This window comes from Salmo trutta, chromosome 37, assembly GCF_901001165.1.
Source record: "Salmo trutta chromosome 37, fSalTru1.1, whole genome shotgun sequence".
Classification (NCBI taxonomy): Eukaryota; Metazoa; Chordata; class Actinopteri; order Salmoniformes; family Salmonidae; genus Salmo; species Salmo trutta.
Genome location: NC_042993.1, coordinates 13,026,309 through 13,048,450, shown reverse-complemented (window position 1 = coordinate 13,048,450; position 22,142 = coordinate 13,026,309). Strand labels below are relative to the sequence as shown.

The window sequence follows — 22,142 nt, the reverse complement described above, 5'->3', positions numbered from 1 at the left end:
TTGTTTGTCCTACTTAGTAAGTATACATAGTCCAATTACTAATACGTTCTTACATTATGAATGTAACTCAAGAGGATAGACCCAGACTTTGTCAGTGTTTGTAGTAACATCTCATGATTCTCTCTTCAGATCCCAAATGCACTAGAAAGAACAAGTAAGAGCCTATGTTCTATCCATATGTTTATAAACCCTTTACTAGACCTACATAGATGCTTCACAACTAATTTATACTGTATAAGAAATGTCATTTCATATGATTGTTACATTGTACTGTTGTACTGTGTGTGTAAAAAAATGTATCTTGTTCCAATCTCTACTTTTTATTTTCTTTCTCCAACAACTAAAGAAAATCTGAAGATGACACAAGTGAACTCTAAGCGTCTCTAAAGGATGGAATCTGACTAACTGGTCGCTGTTGATGATGAAGATTCGGGGGTGGGAATGGGGCAGGGCTCTGGCCATGACAATGTAATGACACCTGAATGGATGTGAGAGCGGATGGAGGGTGGGTGGACCACAATACATCTATTTACTGTTTTGTTTCTTTATTGGCTCAAAGATATGGGTTTATTTTCAGGTGTTTTACGGTGGTAGTGAGATGTATGATGAACAACTGATACATTTAATTTAGCTATAGGCCCTAGGCATTATGGTCAAACAGAGTTGTATTGAGCTAAAATGATTAGCCTTCAATTGTTTGTGTAAATTCTTATTAATGAAAAGCCAAATAAATACCATTGAACACCATTGTTAGAAGTAAACAACATGTAAAACGGTTTGTGTTCAGAGATGTGCACTGTGCATGCTAGAATACGTAACCAAAGCAGGTACTGTACACAACTATTTAGAATATATTGATGTGATAATGTTCGATTTGGTATCTGCCATATCACCGTTTTTACATAGGCTAATGATTTGTTATAGCAACAACAGGTCATTGAAAGCAACCAATGACAAACAAATAATAAAATCCTCCTCCTCTCCAACGCCTGCAACTTCAATTTAAACTCAGCCTATTTTCAAGCTGAGCAAACCTGTTGAGCGTCAGTGAAAAAGGGTGTTGGCGTCTGTCTGACTCAAGAGTACGTTCGTCTATTGTGTGTCGCTCCATGCCCGACATTTCTAGTTTTTGCCCCCTACACACATCTCCATTTGGGTTTAACGCGTGTCGAAGGTAAGTTTTCATTTTATAACAATTAGAGTTCTTGTGAATGCTCAGCTGTAGTTTCATCAAAAGTATGAGTATGTTTATCGTGATTTATTATATTCATTACATCATCCTTAAAGACAACAATAGGCTAATCTTGTCTAAGTAATTTATAAAATGTTTCCTTTGCGCATCTTTGACCAAGACAAACGTATCACTCAATATTTTTCAGTAGTAGTAGCCTATCTCTAGTAAGACCTTAAAATAACTTTAATTCCTTTGTAGGCATATCATTTTATTTCCTGACAAGAGTTGCTCAGATTTGGAGAAACGTTGAGTAGCCTAACTAAAATACTCCAAAGTGTACAATCTTTATTAGGCTATTAATTGTGTTTATAGAACAAAGATCGAACCTGCATGTAATGTAGTTTCAGTTTGTAGACTAGAGTATAGGCCTATGCGAGACAGACAGAACGAGCGCATATGAGCCAGAGCCATGTGCAAGTATTATAGTGTTTCTTCGTCACGCAGACGTATTTGTAAAAACCTGCTTTTATGAATTCAGTTCGTTACTCGCGCTGTTCTATAACAGTGTTCTGGATGTTGTTTGTAATAACCAAACAAAAAGTCCGTAACCTATAGGCCTAAAGCAACTTTTCGGCCATCGGCAACTTTTCTTCTCGTTTCTATTCTGTTTAGCACTGGTGTCCAGGCAGTCTTATAAAAGAGGGAGGACCCAATTAAATCCGCTGATATTCTGTATTTTATCTGTCATTACGCTCATGGAAAACAACGGAACATGTGGTCCAACCTTTATTGTATTCAATACATTTTTCTAGAGCCAGATTGTTCATGTCTGTTGTGCTCATCGTCCAGCTGTGCTTTGATGGGTGGAGGGGTGGTCAGGCCTAATGATGGGATATTAACTCTACATATCCTCTCCCATTAGCCTATGGATTTTTTTTACTGGATCAGAATATTAAGTATTTTATTCAATTAATGTTGCAAGATAATACGTTTGGGACTGGTAGGCTAGTTGGTGTGCTGTCCTTCTGTAATGGAAAATGCATCAGTGCACATGCCTTGGTGTGTGGGGAATTACATTTGAATTAGCATTTCTATTCAACATCTTGGTGGTACCCTTCACACACTATTGTGCCAACCCAAACCGTAGGCTACCATGCAGGCTTGGATATTTTATTTTCACATTGTCCTTTTCAGCATGGCTCCTGCAACTATGGTGATGCGTAACCAGGCCAACACAGTACAGCGTGGCTCAGTTATGTTCTGCTCACTAGTGTGACATGGGTAGGCTAATAGACATTTTGAAATGGTATAAATGATTGATTAGTAGACAGACATGTTATTATGAAATTGCTGTTCTATTTCAAGTCTGATACAAAAACGGCATGTCCCAAGTCTCCTGTAGGCTATGCTTATGGATCTGTGATAACAGGGATCTGGGATTCTGGTACAGTGCTAACAGCCCAGCTGATAAGAAGCCTGATAAAGCTGTTATCCTGGACTGATCTTTATTCACTGTGGTTACTCCAGCACAGTGCTGTTGCTAAGGTGATTGATACTGACAGATAGACTTAAAACTGACATATAAATGTTATCTCACACGCAAAAGCTAAACGTGTTCTACTGCCTTCAGTGGGTCGCCTACTGCTGGCTCTAATCAAACACAATGTTTGTCTAGACCTCAAATACGGACGAGCAACGTTCAAAAGTGAGGACCTCGGAGAGACTGCCTCATTAAAAATAAGAGATTCAGTGTGATTACAGAGTGTGACTTATTTATTCTGTGAGACATTACAAATCACAAGAGATGATAGGCAAGCCATGGTTCTAAATTTCCCCAGTTTTAGGCTCATTTGACTCAGATTCAGATAATTAGGGTTCATCACACATTCACCATAGCAACAACATCACTCTTTACTTCAGATATATGAAAAGCTTATTTCAAGGCCTCCCTGCCCCAGAAGCACAGCAAAGCAACACCAAAGTCTTTCCCTTGAAGAGAAGGCCGTATGACTTCTTTAAACAGTGAAGCTGCTGTTGCTGCTATTGCTAACCTTGTGGCTGTGGGTAGGAGGAATGAGTCATGGCAATAGTATGCCACGTCCCCCCACTACATTGAGCAGCCAGAGGAACACATTGCCCTGCTTTGCTCCAGCAGCTACTTCTTCATCAAACACTAGCAACAAGGAAGTGGCTTCAATTAGAGGTCGGCCGATTATGATTTTTCAACACAGATACCGATTATTGGCGGGCCAAAACCCGATACCGATTAATCGGCCGATTTTTCTATATATATTTGTAATAATGACAATTACAACAATACTGAATGAACAATGAACACTTTTATTTTAACTTAATATAATACATCAATAAAATCAATTTAGTCTCAAATAAATTATGAAACATGTTCAATTTGGTTTAAATAATAAAAAAACGCAAATGCATTTGTTCCTAAATTAGCTGCACGCTAGATTCCTTTGTCCAGGCACCGCATCCTTTATGGGCCATGGCCAGATCCCAGATCCTATCTATGGGGGAGCGAAGAGTGAACCTGTATGAGTGGGTCATAGTGGGAGTTGTACACACACAGGACAAACACATATTCACTGTAAACATTCTGTTTACACAGAACCCCTGTGAGTGTGGAGCAGTGACTTGGTCATAGTTGGGAGTTTCATCAACACACACATCTGACATTGAAGCTTTGTTCCTCAGCCTGACAATCTTTCAGTGGTATTTTAATTTTTTTTTACTAGGCAAGTCAGTTAACAACAAATTCTTATTTACAATGACAGCCTACCCCGGCCAAACCCTAACCCGGACGTTGCTGGGCCAATTGTGCGCCGCCCTATGGGACTTCCAATCACGGCCGGTTGGGATACAGCCTGGAATCGAACCAGGGTCTGTAATGACGCCTCTAGCACTGAGATGGAGTGACCTTAGACCGCTGCGTCACTCGGGAGCCCGTATTGTGTGATATGGAAAGACAAATTGACCTGTTCCGAGGCCTCATGGAACTCTTAGATTAGTCATATGGCAGTGGACACTGCTGTTACTCAAACCTTTATCCAACTGGCATTACGTCTCTCTGCCTCTCTGTAGTGGGGGCCGCAGAAACTTGTTCTCCAGTCCTCCTCAAGTTGGTAGGCAGAGTGAATAGAGGGAGAACAGTAATAGAAGAGACTTCACAAACACAAAGAAAACCAAAAAATCCTAGATTTTATCAATTTCACAAGTACCTTTATAAGTAACTTCACAAAAGTAATTTCCTCCTTATGTGATTATTCTTACTCCTAATAAACGTAGCTAGTCCTAGGATGACCTTTTGAATCATTTGTTATAAAACCACACATTACAGAAGGGAGAATCTCATTCTAAGGCTTCCAGTGATCCACCATTACAGTGAGAACTACAACATGGTAATGTGTTTACCTCATAAATGAATGGCTTTTCAGGCAGGGCCAGGAGTCTACGAGTAGCTGCATCATTAACTCCTTTTATCCCTTTGAAGAAAAATGACCACAGGCTCTTTGAAGCCCTCAGATCCAACCTTTTAGGCTTCTGGGCTTCCTCCGAAATAACTGAATTCAGGGTTCTGCACTGTACCAATGTGACAGACTGGCCAGCATTCTGGAATATATCTCCTGGGATTCTTAATGATACTGCAGAAAGAGGGATCTGGACCCGCTGTAGAGGAATGGGTGAGTCGTGACTGACTGAGATGGCCAGATGGAATGACAGAGAGTTAGGAAAAGAGAAAGGGAGTGGATGTGAATAAGCGAGTAAGCACAGATGTAGTGAGTGAATGCGGGGGGGACTGGTGTGGGTGTGTACTCATCGTAAGTTAAGACAAGACCCTATTGTGAATGAGCAGGTTAGTGAGTGAAGTGGGATAAAATGTAGGACCTGATCATAAAGGTGGAAATTATGAAAAAAGTATTGAGTGAATGAATAAATTAATGAGTAGGCGCGGAGGAGGGCAGTGCAAGGCGAAGCGAGAGGGGTGAACCGAGTCGTACTGTTACCACACAAACGGCTGATTCTTCCTTTGCTTCAGGCATTCAGTGGCAGGGAGGCCAGCGTGACCCATGTTAGAACACTAAGCCCATTATGACCAGGCCTGGTCTCCAGGGTGAATCTGCCTGGTGGGGAACTGAGGGGATGGCTAAGCACGATCCGCAGCGCTGCCTAGCATTGTCTTGAACAGACAACCAACAACCCTAAACATTGCTACATGAATCTCACAAGATCGGCCACACCTCCACCCTTTGCTAACATTTACTCTGTAATATGATTCCCAACTTGAATAAGCGGAAAGAAAGAACCCCGGGAGATTCTACCTCTCTCTCTCCCCGAATTGGGTTATAAACCATCCACAGACGATTTTTGGAGGGCTTCCCGCTTGTTGCATTCCCTCTCCCTCACCAACGTTGCTGGGTAGAGGGAGGGTGCGCTCGGAAAGAAACCAGGGAGGGATTTTTTCCCCTGGTCGCTGCCAAATGCCAAATAGTACGAGTCAACATACACTGCTATAAGATGGAGGGAGGCTCTCTGTTTTAGCTGTGTGTTGTTGTAAAAGCTGTAGTGTTGTTATAGGAGCTGTAGTGTTGTTATAGTATCTGTAGCGTTGTTATTGGAGCTGTAGTGTTGTTATAGTATCTGTAGTGTTGTTATTGGAGCTGTAGTGTTGTTATTGGAGCTGTAGTGTTGTTATATGAGCTGTAGTGTTGTTATAGTAACTGTAGTGTTGTTATTGGAGCTGTAGTGTTGTTATTGGAGCTGTAGTGTTGTTATATGAGCTGTAGTGTTGTTATTGGAGCTGTAGTGTTGTTATAGGAGCTGTAGTGTTGTTATATGAGCTGTAGTGTTGTTATAGGATCTGTAGTGTTGTTATAGGAGCTGTAGTGTTGTTATATGAGCTGTAGTGTTATAGGAGCTGTAGTGTTGTTATAGGAGCTGTAATGTTGTTATAGGAGCTGTAGTGTTGTTATATGAGCTGTAGTGTTGTTATAGGAGCTGTAGTGTTGTTATATGAGCTGTAGTGTTATTATAGGAGCTGTAGTGTTGTTATAGGAGCTGTAATGTTGTAATAGGAGCTGTAGTGTTGTTATAGAAGCTGTAGTGTTGTTATAGGATATGCACTGTTGTTATAGGAGCTGTAATGTTGTTATAGAAGCTGTAGTGTTGTTATAGGAGCTGTAGTGTTATTATAGGAGCTGTAGTGTTGTTATAGGAGCTGTAATGTTGTAATAGGAGCTGTAGTGTTGTTATAGAAGCTGTAGTGTTGTTATAGGATATGCACTGTTGTTATAGGAGCTGTAATGTTGTTATAGAAGCTGTAGTGTTGTTATAGGAGCTGTAGTGTTATTATAGGAGCTGTAGTGTTGTTATAGGAGCTGTAGTGTTGTTATAGGAGCTGTAGTGTTATTATAGGAGCTGTAGTGTTGTTATAGGAGCTGTAATGTTGTTATAGGAGCTGTAGTGTTGTTATAGGAGCTGTAGTTTTGTTATAGGATATGTACTGTTGTTATAGGAGCTGTAGTGTTGTTATAGGAGCTGTAGTGTTATTATAGGAGCTGTAGTGTTGTTATAGGAGCTGTAGTGTTGTTATAGGATATGTAGTGTTGTTATAGGAGCTGTAATGTTGTTATCGGAGCTGTAGTGTTGTTATAGGAGCTGTAGTGTTGTTATAGGAGCTGCCCTTACAAAAATGTACTTTGGTAGTACAATGAAAAAAGTAGTACCATAGTACTATGGTACTACTTACATTACTACTTTACATAGTAAAACATAGTAATTTATAGTACTCACATAATGTAACATTGACTACTCGCTATGCAATGGCAAAGTGTAGGCCTATTATACTCTTAAACCCCTTTTAGCTCGTAGTGAAAAACCACAACACACATGGTCTAGTAGTGTAGTGTACCCTCTTAAACCTTGGAACCTGGATAGGATATGGTGAGAAGAATGAAGGGAGTCTGAATCCTTGAAGATTGTATCTGGTGCTTGTCCAGTATGTGTCTGGTGGCGTACACCACATGACGGAAAATAAATGTAGCCTTATCATGAGCAGAAACAAAAGGGGAGCATGAGATAGTTGTGATATAAGGGATTTAGCTACCAAATCTCCCCGAGACTCCATTCCTGTCCAAATCAGTATCCAGCCCTTCCAGAAACATAATGTTAGGCAGAGTATGATCGAAGAAGGCCAAACCCCTGGAACTCTCTTCCAGTCCCAGCATGTTTGTTATGTGGTTTCCATTGTCTCTCTTTCTCTCATTGTTAGTGTGTGGTTGCTGATGGGTGAGTCGATTTCCTCTCTTTGTCTTTTATTCATAAGGTGTGATGGAAAATCACTGGGGTCTAGTTACTTTACGTTTTGTCGCTGGAGCCATGCTCAATGATCCAGCATTTTTTCCCTTGTGGATTTTCTACTCCTTTATGGCATTTGACAGTTATATGATTATAAAGACATTATAACCCAAAATATATATTGAACAAGGAAAAGCTGAAACATAATTGGGTTTGAAGGTTTGGCATGAGATGAAGCAAAGCACTCTGGGCAACATTCAAGATCTGCTCAGAAGCCATTTTGTACAAATCTAAATCAGATATGGGACTCCAGGGAAAGCTAAACGTTGTGTCAGGTCTCTGTTGACATTGGAACTGGTGTGAGCCAGTTTTGAGCACTATATGAGCTGCCATTAGCTTCCCAGGTTTGAAAAGGTCTAATCAAATCAAATAGGTAGTGGGACAAGGGTAATTTAATTCTAACAAGTGGAGCCTTGATCAGACAATCAAGCGGGTATTTTTTTTTTGAGCAGCAGAGCTCTTGCTTATGTGGGTGTGAAAAGGGCAGGGAGGATGAGTGCCAATTTGCTAGGGTGCACTGCAGTCATAGCGCTCAGCTACTTTATCATATAAAGTCAGTCTAATATTATAATATGATCATATTATTATGCCATTACTTTGTTTCACTGAATTGTTTATGTTCTGTCTTCCCCAGGTGAAAGAGAGTTTGAAGATGCCAAATATCTCTGCTTTGCTTTTATTGACATGTGAGTGGCAGGTCTTAAAGACCAATCATACACAGCTATTAATACCACTTCCTGCTTAGGTTTCCCCAAAGCTACCATCTCTGTTCATCTTGTTTTGCCCAGTCTTCACTCACAACTCTGGCTCAGTATTCAGCACAGTAGATACTACTGTATGTTTCGAGTGAGAGAGAGAATATGTTTTTGTAATGTTATGAAATACATAGGGTTATGGATATGAATAGTATACCAATCTAGAACTAAATAGAGGAAGGATAGATTCATTGACCTTCTCCAGTGCTATTCAAGGTGAAAGCAGTTGAGTGACCACTAAAGTTATAAGTGCACTTGTCACAGGGACGGAAAGCTGACTTGTTTGGGACATTGTTGGGATGCCATGTTGTCAATGCATTATGCGGTGTGCTTACCATTGTGTCTCTTCTGTTAGCAGTTGCGTCCCTTGTGTTCGCAGAGGAGCAGAAAGAAAGTATGTAACTGACAATTGTTTATCATAATAGCGTTCCATAGTTTTATTACTCTAAATCTTTTGACATGCAATAATATGGTCTCTAGATAAATCATTGATTCACAAATTAAAGTAGGCCATTCGCTATTTGCCCATTTGAGGTTGGGTGCGTTCCAGTTCTTCATATTATTTTCGAAGGTGTCTAGATGCTGTATAAACTGACCTTGTCATATTTTTGTCTCTACAGTGGAGGAGGAGGATCCATTTACCTTTGGTGAGCAGAGAGATACATCTTTTAGAACACACTCAACATTCCTGGCTTACTGTGTATGATTAATGCTTTTTTCCTTTCACTCTATCTCTCCCATTCTTCTCTCTCCTGCTCTCTCTCTCTCTCTCTCCTGCACTCTCTCACCTGCACTCTCTCCTGCTCTCTCTCTCCTGCTCCCTCTCTCTCTCTCTCTCTGTTCAGATTATCACAGGCTACGTGTTGGGGGGTTGATCCTGGCAGCAGTTCTGTGTCTGATCGGCATCACCATCCTCTTCAGTAAGACTCCATCACATAAACACATACATACTCACACACAATGACACAGTCATAGCATGTATATACACATGCTCATATTAACATAGGACACAGATTAACTTGTGACCATTTCTTCTTATAACAGGCGGACACTGCAGATGCAAGTTCAACCAGGACAAAAGGTAAATGATCTATCAGATCAGTGCATGCTCAGTTCAGTCCAGATCAGGGCACACACTTTGTGTGAAACTGTACGTTCAGGTAGGTGTATGTGTGTGTGTTATGTAGCTAGGTGTCGTAATGTATAATGGAATGTAGTGTGAGTTGACACACTGGTTTTCTCTCTGCAGGAGGAGGTCAGGAAGCAACGCTGCCCAGCCACTCAACGACCAAGGTCTGTTCCCCTGACCTCTCAATCTCCTCTCTGATTGGTCCACACTGTACACTGGATGATTCCTAGCCATCTGGATGCATAGTCTTTGCTAGGAATATAATGAACATATATAACTGAATGGCATGTGTGATCATTACAAAATACACTCTTCAGAAAAAAGGATTAGAAATCTGCTGCCATGTTGGAGCAATGGGTGGGTTTGGGCGTTATCTTGTTATTACGCTCTCCATCTGTTTCAGTGTTAGTTGCCTACTGCCAGGCCTTGGCATAGATAACACTGTCAGCAGGCATTGGCTGTGCTGTATGTCAGTCCTGCTATCACACAGGTGGCACAGAGACCCAAACACTGGCTGACTGATTCTTTCCACCATGACTCACTAACTCCCTCCATGCCACCTCTGTCTCAGTGTTAATTTTGGCGCTCTTTTTTAGATTTAGTCTAGTCTTAGTCATTTTAGCTCAAATATAATTAAGTTGCATTTTTGTCATTTGAATAAGGATTTAGTGTAGTTATTGTCAAAATGACAAAAACAGTGGCCAATTTTAGTCTAAATGCCTTTTCATCACATTTATATTGCCTCATTAACCTATGTTAAACATAAATCACTAACTTCCATGTGCACAAACATGTCTTACCAACATATCTTTCTGCATAGCATCCTATTCTCTTCCCAACAGCAGAAAAATGACAAACATACAGTACCATTCAAAATTTTGGAAGCTGGATGAGAGAATGCCAAGAGTGTGCAAAGCTGTCACCAAGGCAAAGTGTGGCTACTTTGAATAATCTCAAATATAAAATATATTTTGATTTGTTTAACACTTTTTTGGTTACTACATGAGTCCATATGTGTTATTTCATCGTTTTGATGTATTCACTATTATTCTACAATGTAGAAAATAGTAAAAATAAAGGAAAACCCTTGAATGAGTAGGTGTGTCCAAACTTTTGACTGGTACTGTATATAAGAATATATAATAATTATTTGTCCATGTAAATTCCTTATTCAGTCTACATAGATATTACACATTACATACAAAACAAACAGACACATACAAGCTCAGCAAGAGAGAGAGAGAGAGAGAGAGAGAGAGAGAGTAGCACATTCACCAGATGGTGCTGCATGGTATTGACAAAATAGTATTGGTTGCACCTTCATCACTCAGTCACGTCATTGCCATTGTTATCAGTGTTCCACAGATGCCGCAGCTACATTGGTGTCCAAAAGTAGAACTGGGGCTAATGACTTTGAATGGGATCTAATGACTGTTTTGTCTGGTGATGTAGTCGAGACACTAAACCTTGAGTCCGAATCGAGTCCCCTGTGCTCACTTCCGAGTCCAAGTCTATGTCACCAATGTTCGAGTCACAAGTCCCTATGGCTGAAGGCCTAGTCCCAGTGCTCGAGTCCTAGTCCAAGTGCTCAAGTGAGTCACTGGGTCCACATTAACTCAAAATTATGTAATTTGCCCAGTCAAATATAGTGTAGTGGCAAGAGGAATTTAGTCAATAAATTGTTTTCTATCCCTTTACCATTTTTCTGTGCCACCAACTGTCTGCATATAGGCTAATTGTAATGTTACCAGTGCCACGTTCAGTTGCAAAATGTTCTTGTACGTTGCAGATAGAACTTCCATCAATACAGTCAACGTTATTCCTTATTCAACATGTCAGAAGCATGTTTGTTCTACATAGCATATTTCTATCTGAACATTCCAAAATGTTGCATCCTGCTAAATGCGCCCCAGATTGTCCATCAATGCATGACAGAAAGAAAAACACGTAGCGCTGGGATTATGGGTCATATCTTTTGAATGATAAGGGTGTCATAATTACCAGGATCAGTAGAGAGGCAGAGTCAGGTGCAGGAGACAGAGGTCCGAGTGATAGTGGGTTTTAATAGAAAATCCGGGAACAAGACAAGAAGCCGAAAGGCACAGGGCGCACATAAACTCAACTAGGGAAAACACGTTCCCAAAACAAAAGACACACGGGGCGCAGCCCGGTAATATATATATATATATATATATATATAACAACGAGCGCAGCACTCACTAACAACTGTCCAGAGTTGACATAAAACAATCCCGCACGAAATCCTGAACTGAAAAGACACACTAAATAACATAACTAATGACAGACAAGAAACCGGTGCGGATCAGACAGACAAAACCAAAAGACACAGAAACATAGATCGGTGGCAGCTAGTAGGCCGGCGACGACGACCGCCGAGCGCCGCCCGACCGAGGAGGGGCGCCACCTTCTGTGGATACTGTGACAAAGGGCTAGAATCAAGACGTTTCTCTGAGGAAAAGAGGGAGATTTGGCTTCGTTGGTTACAGAACCTGGCTATGAAATGTAGTGGGGAAAGTGGGAGGGTTGAGCGAGACTACAAATTCAAAGACAGCCTACTTTTCTATACTCAAGGGATAGAAAAACATAGCTAGACTGTTGTTTTACTATTAAATTCAATTCTGCTATTGTTTTTAATTTTGTAAAGCAGCTTGTGTTTCTTACCAGGCAAAGGGTAGCTAACTAGAAGTGGTGGTGACTGGCTAGCTACGGAGAAGTAAGAAAGTCGCCTGTAGGGTTGAGCGGTATCCAGATTTTCATATTGTCAAACCGTCCTTCTCTCATCCCGGGATTTACGGTATTACTGGCTTAGTTAAACAAGGGTCTATTAAAATGCAACAACAACAAAAAATACACAAGTAAAAGTAATTTCCATGGAGGCTGATATGCTAAATATGCTAATGAGTGCAAGCAAAAATAAAATATTGCAAAGACATGCAATCCAGTTCATAAAGTTATACATATATAGATAGTAGCTACCGAATGTCCTTTTTGGTGAGTTTGGACATCTACAAGCAAATGTCAACAAGAGAAATTGTGCAAATTAATTCAGTTTTGCCGCTTGCTCTAGAGCAGCATGTGTACACACTGTGTTTGTGTGGAGTTGTTAGGGCCACGGCCTGTCTGCCTGCTCTGCTCGGAGAAAAGGGCAGAGCAGACTGAGGCTGCTGAGAACAGAGAGGAGAACACATGCTAGGATATCAAAATAGCTGTGACAGCTGTATAGATAACTCATCCAAAGCACTTTGACTTCTCAAACACAGTAGAAAGCTAGCACTATATGATGCCCCGTCTCCTTGTTAATTCAGCCAGTTACTTAGCTAACTAGCAAGTTAAACCAAATACACAGCTGGACTCACCTGCTCCCACTTTCTCCCATTGTGCTATTTACAAACAAACATGTTACTGGCTCAACCGTTCTGGTGGACTACGGTAAGCTTCATAATGTAAAATAATATGACACGTGAAATGAAGAACGCAATCTGCTTTATCTCCTAATGTATTGCACAAGTTGACTGCAGGTATTTTCTTAAAAAGTAGCTACAAATATTACAATTCATTGAAAAACTTGTATAGGTGGAGCCGGAGCGGAGCTTGACTGCCTATCTGCCCACACTCATCGCTTGCTCCCCCCGTAGCTCACCAGCTGATGTAGGCTGGGTGGGGCACATCCTTCCCACTTCTGAACAGAACTGCACTGCACATCTGTGCTGCTAATATTAATTGTGCTTATCATCAAAAAGCTCTCAATCTGTCCAAAAACTCTTGTCCAGTCCAGAACTATAGCCATGGCTGTCACTGTTTTGCCTGTGATCTGGGGACATGGAGGACATGATCATTATGGCTGCCCAACGAAGAGCCGTATGTCTGTGTTATCTCGCATGGCTTGGTAATGAATGGCTTTTAATGATTCCAGATATTAAGTCATCTTTCTTTCTGTCCACAGCTCGGGCCAGTGAGTGCTAGGAACCAAATGCCCACCTGGCAGCAGGTCAAATCGACTTCCTGGTTCTGCATCAATCAAGAGATAAAAATTGATGGGTGGAGTTGGCCTGTTTTCTGTCAAATGGAGGTTGTTTTTTTAGAGAGTGGTGCTGTCTTCCCAAGAGGGAGGTGGTACTGTGCCATTGGAGATCAGAGGTGTGCTGCTTTTACCTGTGTTGCTGTTCTACCTTCCGCCCATTACTCCTGTTTCTGCTCTGCCCAATGCTCACACTGTAACTCGCCACCAGCAAGCACACACAGACAGACAAAGCAGGACACGACTTTTCCCCCATGTTCTTTGTATTTAAACAAATAACCAAAAGATGCTGTGTGTCGACTCACTCATTATTTCATTGCAATGTTTTTCACCTTTAGTGGCTCCAACTGTATGTGGAAATTATGCGGTAGATTTGACTGTTTGTGTGCGTTTTGAATTGCCATACTGACCCCTAATAATCTTACATGCATATACATTACTGTAAAATAGGTACCGGTAGCCATAAACTATTATAATGTCAATAACTATTCACACACCTTTATCTTGATTATTCCTATATTCACTTTTTAGTTGAGTGTAGAAAAGTGCACTGGTCTATGCAGTAGAATCTGTTGTATGATAAATGAAATGTTTTTTTAATAGTACAGAATGTTACAATTATTTCAATAAGCGGATGATTTAGTCTTGGTTGAGAGTGTTTGCAATCAAAACAAAATACATGTTATTTGAGTTTGTTAGATACCACTCAAACAATTACAGTCCCTGAAGAGGGTTTTCTCTCCAATTGGCTTTTAATGAGTCACGTCTAAACTGAGATGTTTCTTGCCAAATGAATAGATGGTGTCTATGTTTGTAATTCAAATTAAAAGAGTTACCTTTTATGACTGTGTCCAATGTTACATTACATTATACTAATAGATACTGGATCTCAAAAATAAAATAAGTCTCTGATAGGCTCCTCAAATGTAAATACTGCAAATACTTTTCTCTTTTTGAAGTAAGGCCCATGTCCTGAGTGGTTCAAAGCTACTTATACATCGCCATCTACTGGATTGCATGAGACACTGCAAAAGACTGGTACAGTGTTTCTCATACCCATAAAAGCATTTTTTGGAACAGTATTTTTCACAAGACACTAAACTCTGTGGCCTTTGAATAACAGTAAATGCATTTTTAAAATGTTGTTGCCTTCTTAAAACATGAATATATTCATCAAAACTACACTGACTGTACAAAACATTAGGATACCCTCTTTTTCCAGCTGGCCAGTAGCCTAGTGGTTAGATCGTTGGACCAGTTACCGAAAGGTTGCACATTCAAATCCTGGCAAAGTTAACATCTGTCATTCTGCCCCTGAACAAGGCAGTTAACCCACTGTTCCTAGGCTGTCATTGTAAATAAGAATTTGTTCTTAACTGACTTGGCTAGTTAAATGAAGGTTCAAATTAAATAAAACATTTCCATGAAATAGACTGACCAAGTGAAAGCTATGATCCCTTATTGATGTCACTTGTTAAATCCACTTCAATCAGGGGAGAAGACAGGTTAAATAATAATTTTAAAGCCTTGAGACAATTGAGACATGGATTGTGTATGTGTGCCATTCAGAGGGTGAATGAGCAAGACATAATATGCAAGTGCCTTTGAACGGGGTATGGTAGTAGGTGCCAGGCGCACCGGTTTGTGTCAAGAACTGCAACCCTGATGGGTTTTTTCATATTCAACAGTTTTTCTGTGTGTATCAAGAATGATCCACCCCCCAAAGGACACCCAGACAACTTGACACAACTGTGGAAAGCATTGGAGTCAACATGGGCCAGCATTCTTGAGGAATGCTTTCGACACCTTTTAGAGTCTATACCACGACGAATTGAGGCTGTTCTGAGGGCAAAAGGGAGTGGGGGGGTGCAACTCAATATTAGGAAAGTATTCTTAATGTTTTGTACACTCAGTGTAGCTACATTTCAACACAGATCCCAAAATTGCTTGTATGCGATTGAGAAAAACTATAAGATCATCTGGACTGCACATGGAAACAGTCCTTTATGATATGAGCCATACGGTCTATGGTATGAACACCAGCTTATATCATTATTTTAAAAGTGAAGGTGTGTCAAGGTATAAAATATCCTCTAGCATAATTAAGAATGTCCTTGCCAGTTTCCGAGCTACAGTCCAAATCCACTTTCATCATGCAACAAACAAAACTCTACCCACAGGCATTCTACCTTGAATAGAGTATGGCCATGATAACAAAATCACCTAATCATGGGTTACAGTGTATTCAAAAGTGGTCATGGCAGGTCATGTGTTGCCATGGTAACTGAGATATGAGAGTCAGCTGATAAGGGCTGTGGAAACAAAGTTGTTGAGAGTGTATCATTGTATGATACAACCAGAAGGTCACAGAGGGTTTGTGAGTTAGACAAGAAGGAACAAGCTGAAGACCTACAAAGTTTTGAGCAAGAGAAGTTTACCCAGACCCATATTGAGCATACTCCTGGACTGAATACGCACTTTGGAAACTCAGTTGACCATGCTGTTTAGTAGACTTAATGTGGGTCTGGGAGACAGGCCCTGCGTGTATTATTTGTGTTTCCAATGCTCAATTCCATTTCTTCCAACAATGTGACAAGAGTGAGTCAATACAGTCACATACACTACATATACCAAAGTATGTGGACACCCCTTTAAATTAGTGGATTCGGCTATTTTAGCCACACCCGTTGCTGACAGGTGTATAAAATCGAGCACACAGCCATGCAATCTCCATAGACAAACATTGGCAGCAGAATGGCCTTGCTGAAGAGCTCAGTGACATTCAACGTGGCACCGTCATAGGATGCCACCTTTCAAACAAGTCAGTTCGTCAAATTTTGGCCCTGCTAGAACTAAGTTCTGTTATTGTGAAGTGGAAATGTCTAGGAGAAACAATGGCTCAGCTGCGAAGTGGTAGGCCACACGAGCTCACAGAACGGGTCTGGCGAGTGCTGAAAATGTCCTTGGTTGCAACACTCAGTACCGAGTTCCAAACTGCCTTTGGAAGCAATGTCTGTGCAAGAACTGTTCGTCAGGAACTTCATGAAATGTGTTTCCATGGCCGAGCAGCCATCACCATGGCCGAGCAGTGTACATCACCATGTACAATGCCAAGCGTTGGCTGGAGTGGTGTAAAGCTCGCCGCCATTGGACTCTGGAGCAGTGGAAACGGGTTCTCTGGGGTGATGAATCACGCTTCACCATCTGGCAGTCCGACGGACAAATCTGGGCTTGGTGGATGCCAGGAGAATGCTACCTGCCCCAATGCATAGTGCCAATTGTAAAGTTTCGTTGAGGAGGAATCATGGTTTGGGGCTGTTTTTCATGGTTCGGGCTAGGCCCCTTAGTTCCAGTGAAGGGAAATCTTAACGCTACAGCATGCAATGACATTCTAGACGATTTTGTGCTTCCAACTTTATGGAAACAGTTTGGGAAAGGCCCTTTCCTGTTTCAGCATGACAATGGCCCTGTGCAAAAATAAATGGTTCGTCGAGATCGGTGTGGAAGAACTTGACTGGCCTGCACAGAGCCCTTACCTCAACCCCATCGAACACCATTGGGATGAATTGGAACGCCGACTGTGAGCCTGGCCTAATCGCCCAACATCAGTGCCCGACCTTATTAATTATCTTATGGCTAAATGGAAGCAAGTCACACCAGCAATGTTCCAACATCTAGTGGAAAGCCTGTTACAGAAGCAAAGGCTGTTAAAGCAGCAAAGGGGGGACCAATTCCATATTAATGCCCATGATTTTGGAATGAGATGTTCGACGATTAGGCGTCCACATACTTTTGGTCATGTAGTGTATTTCTGACTTATTATTATAATATGTTAGAGCGCTACTTCTCAAACGGTTTACAATAGAAACGTCATTCAAACTTTTAAACGTGAAGCAGGGCCACACTTGAATAAAGCTAGATGGACACCTTAATCAAGCACATAGGTAAATCTTCAGGTAAATTACCCTTTATAGTTCGTCATCGTGACAAACCAAATAAAGCAGATGACTTCCCACCTAAGTCGTTATCTGATCAAAACTTTCTCTGATCCAGACTATCTGATCACGACTGCTTTTAACATTTTAATGCTTTAATTATCGGGTTAAACACAAGGCCTAAATGTGTCAATTTAATGTGGTCTGTCACGTTGACTAGATTTTTTCTATCTTGAAAAAGGCTAATAGAATTATTAGAACCAGATATAAACCGTGTAGAAATGACAATAGTACCTTAGCCTGCTAACAATCACTGCAATTAAAGATAGACAGTCGGGGAGCATAGAAAATGCAAAAAATACGATGGAAATGTAACTTATTTTGATGACAAAACAAAAGCCACAGTTTTAGAAAGATATTGCAGAAACGATGGCCAAAGGAATTTTTCCCCTGTAACTTTTCACAACACTGTGATGTGGCCCTCCGAACCTAGGTGAAGAACAACTATGACCCCTGGGTAAAATGAGTTTGACACCCCTGCTTTAATTTATCAATAAGTCAATGGCTGGTAAATGATCTGGCAAACAGTATCATTACAAAAACAAGAAACAGTAGAAACAGTATCATTACTAGAAACAGTATCATTACAAAAACAAAGGTCATCATGATAAACAGCACAGTTTTTCTTCAATAAAATTACCCTATCTAGTCATTCTATTGTCATTATGACATATAACGCAGACAAACAGCTAAGTCATTATCTGATCAAGACTTTATCTGATCCCAACTAATTTCATCATAATGCAAAAGAAACAGCAGCATGACAAAAACAAAATGGTCATTATGAGACACCAAACAGTTAGGCTACAGGGAGATGCATTTCCTCCAGAATGACTATGCGATCCCAATTTACAAGTGTCCCTAATACTTACTGTATGTAAGAGGCGTGGCCACGCCACAAGTGCCATTTGTCTGCAAGCCCATTTTGAGAGAGAGCTGGCGTTGTTTTGTTGCATGCCAGAGGGATATTAGGCCTCTTTTCTCATCCAAACCACTGTTTGTTGGTAAAATAGACACTGAATAGTTCAGAGACATTCTTTTCACTTGGACCTTTACCCTTTTCAGTTGGATTGTTACTTCGCATCCAGATTCCGTTGGGATTTACTTTTAGTTGCATTTTTTAGGGTTCTTTCCTTTGGATTACACATCTTTCTATGGACTTGGATTTGGACTCCCATTCAAGGACTGAAAGAATCAACCGGAGGTTCTGGTAGGACTAAGGTTTTCTTATGGTTACTGTTGGCTCTGACAGGTCTATTCATGTGTTGCTGATTATTGTATTATGCTTGTGTTGTTTATGTAGAAACCCATATTATTCCTATCAATACACCATTGCACTGAATAGGTTTCCTAATCTTTAAGGTTGTGTGGTTTATGCAAGTTTGTGACAGAAAATGGCGACCACGAAGGGACAGTGAGAGATATAATTCTCTGTGAGTTGATAGGATAATTGGGGTTTTAGGATTGCCTATCCATGGCTTCTTCTACAACTCTTATTGATATCCATTATGAGAGGGAGGATTCTCCCCTTGAGCAGTAAGAGGGGCTTCTTTTAGATTTCACGACTGGTCCCTTTGTGACTACCGTAATTTCCGGACTATTAAGCGCACCTGAATATAAACCGCACCCACTGAATTGAATTTTTGTATTTATTTTGAACATAAATAAGCCGCACATGTGTATAAGCCGCAGGTTCCTACCGGTACATTGAAAAAAATGAACTTTACACAGGCTTTAACGAAACACGGCTTGTAACAAAAATAAATAGGCTTTAACGTAACGCGGCTTGTAACAAAAAATAAAAAAATTGCAGTAAGCTTTAGTTGTCTTTTTGCACTGAGTCAATTCCTCACGCTGCTGTTTCCAACGTCTTATCATTGACTCATTAAGACCAAGCTCCCGTGCAGCAGCTCTATTTCCTTTTCCAACAGCCAGATCAATCGCCTTCAACTTGAAAGCTGCATCATATGCATTTCTCCGTCTCTTTGCCATGATGAGGGTGACAAAATGACTACCGTAATCAGAATGATGGGAAGTTTGAGAGCGCTCGATTTAATCTAAACAGTAAACAAAAAAGTTGTTTGACCTTAACCCGTTCGGCAATTTCATTGGTCTAATGAAAGCTTCATGCCGCCAAAAAACTGAGCACGTCACAGAATGTGTTTTTTTGGAGAAAAAAAAATTGAAAGCGGGAAAAATCCATATATTAGCGGCGTCATTGTTTAAGCCGCGAGGTTCAACGCCTGGGAAAAAAGTTGCGGCTTATAGTCCGGAATTTACGATAGACAAAGCCCAGTAAGTGATCTAACAGCGACTTTAGATGCACTGTATGTGGGAGATTTTCAGGATGAAGAAGGGAGTACTGATGAACCACCTCTTGGCCATGCCCATTCTGAGGCATTCAGCCTCAGGCCTGAGGCAACCGATCCACAATGATGATGAGGAAGATGATAAATACAATCGTTTGACTTCACGCTTAAAGGCTGTGGAAAGAGATATTCAGGCATTCCATTACAATGCTGTAAGGCAAGATGTTCTCCGGTACTATATTGACCGTAAATGCCAACGCACAAAATGCCTTTGATGCTGCTATAACAGAAATCAGGCAGGCAATGGTTGATTGTTTGGCGTGGAGAGACAGACAGTTGGACACAACTCAAGGACCTTAGTACGAAAGTGGCAGCTCATTGCGTGATGAAGTTCCGTCTGTCCATTTCTCAGTGTCTGGGACAAGGAGAGATGCCAGGTCTGCAGCAAGAAGAGCTGCTGGGTTTGTCCAGAGAAGAGACACAGTGTGGTCGATGACAGGAAGGGAGTCTACTGTGGCAACAGAGAATAGAACTGGAGGCCCACGAGGGGTGTTGCTGTTCACAGATACAAACTACCAGTGAAAGTCAAGTCTCCCAGCTTTGGAGGATGGGAGGATGATGAAGATCCTTTGACCTATCTAGAGAAATATGAAGAATTTCTGGCTCTTCATCCTTTAACACATGAAGGGTTGTTGGTAACTATGAATACTCTTCTACGGGGCACATCCAAAGACTGGTGGCATATAATTGGTACCACTGGAAAGAAAACACTTTGAAGTTTGTAGAAATGTTAAAATAATGTAGGAGAATATAACACAATAGATATGGTAGGAGAAAATCCCAAGAAAAACCAACCAAAATGTTTTTTTTTGAGAGCGACCATCTGATTAAAAATGCAAGAGAAAGGTCATATTGAAAATTAGCTCCCTGGATGCAATTCATATGGCTTCCACAGGGTGTCAGCAGTCTATTTTCAAGGTTTCAGGCTTGTAACTTCAAAAACGAATCAGAAATATCAGTTTTAGTAGAAGGACACAGTCTTGGAAATTCGTGTTTGCGAGCACCATCGGTTTCCTATTGAACATACTTCTTTCCAAAATAAATATTATAGTTTGATTACATTTTAGGGTATCTGAGGAGTAAATAGAAATTAATTTTTACTTGTTGAAACAAAGTTAGGGGTAGATTTCCGGATTCCTTTCTCTGCAAGTTCAACGAGTGGATTACTCAAATCGATGGTGCCTACTAAACTGACTTTAGGATTTTATCTAACAAAACGACACTATATGTTATAGCTGGGACCCTTTGGATGACAAATCAGAGGAAGATTTTCAAAAATTAAGTGAATATTTAATCGTTATATGTGAATGTATGAAACCTGTGCCGGTGGAAACATATTTTGATGTGGGACGCCGTCCTCAAACAATTACATGGTATGTTTTCGCTGTAATAGCTACTGTAAATCGGACAGTGCAGTTAGATTAACAAGAATTTAAGCTTTCAGCCGATATAAGACGCTTATATGTACATAAATGTTTCAAATCCATAATATTTATGATTATTTATTTGAATTGCGCACCCTCCAGTTTCACCAGAATTTGTCCCACCCTTCTTCCCGGAGAGATGTTGATTCTTGTCGGCGCGATGCACTGAGAATCCAGGTGACGGTACCGACTCCGACAGTATATCCCGATAGAGCCATGTATCCATGAAACAGAATATGTTACAATCCCTGATGTCTCTCTGGAAAGCAACCTTTTCCCTGATCTCGTCAACTTTGTTGTCTAGGGACTGGACATTAGCGAGTAATATACTCGTAAGCGGTGGGTGGTGTGCAAGCCTCCTAAGTCTGACTTAATCAATTTTAGAATAAGGCTGTAATGTAACAAAATCAGGGGGTCTGAATACTTTCCGAATGCACTGTATGGGTGGTCCTGGGAATTGAGCCCATTATCCTGCCGTTGCAAGCGCCATGTTCTACCAACACGAGGACCAAAATGCTTCAAGCACCTGGTGGAAAGGTGCTACATAAATCCAATTCACTGTTGTTGTTGTTTTTAACTACCTATTAAGGCACATCAGGACTTTGTTGTCCCATGTTCTGAATAGGAGTTAATCCATGAGAAGATGCACCTGACAATCTTAATCCTCTCCCTCCACTTCAGCTAGCCTAAACCATGCACATTTATTTATCTTTATTATAATAAGGTATAAAAACAAGTGAGCAATTATACTTCAGTCTCATAAAAAATTTGCTGGACTGGAATGGCACACCGTTCCACAGTACAGTAGGGTGTGAACAAGCACACCAATGCTCCTGGGTCCGTTATTATAGCAGAAGGATGGAGTGAGTTGGCTTGTGAGTGATT

At 40.8% G+C, this 22,142-nt stretch overlaps 1 protein-coding gene across 2 annotated transcripts; it reads left to right on the top strand.

Moving 5' to 3' along the window:
• The first annotated feature begins 1,013 nt into the window (after positions 1–1,013).
• On the top strand, positions 1,014–14,311 carry LOC115176975 (FXYD domain-containing ion transport regulator 3). 2 transcript variants are annotated; one of them, XM_029737400.1, is made up of 8 exons: positions 1,014–1,174; positions 8,181–8,232; positions 8,657–8,695; positions 8,922–8,948; positions 9,147–9,221; positions 9,346–9,382; positions 9,551–9,594; positions 13,395–14,311. In XM_029737400.1, exons 2-8 carry the CDS (start codon positions 8,199–8,201, stop codon positions 13,412–13,414), a joined length of 276 nt encoding a protein of 91 aa, XP_029593260.1. In that variant the 5' UTR covers positions 1,014–1,174; positions 8,181–8,198; the 3' UTR covers positions 13,415–14,311. The 2 variants fall into 2 exon arrangements, with proteins under 2 accessions (XP_029593260.1, XP_029593261.1); XM_029737401.1 differs by having other exon boundaries at positions 1,015–1,174; positions 8,660–8,695.
• The last annotated feature ends 7,831 nt before the right edge of the window (positions 14,312–22,142 follow it).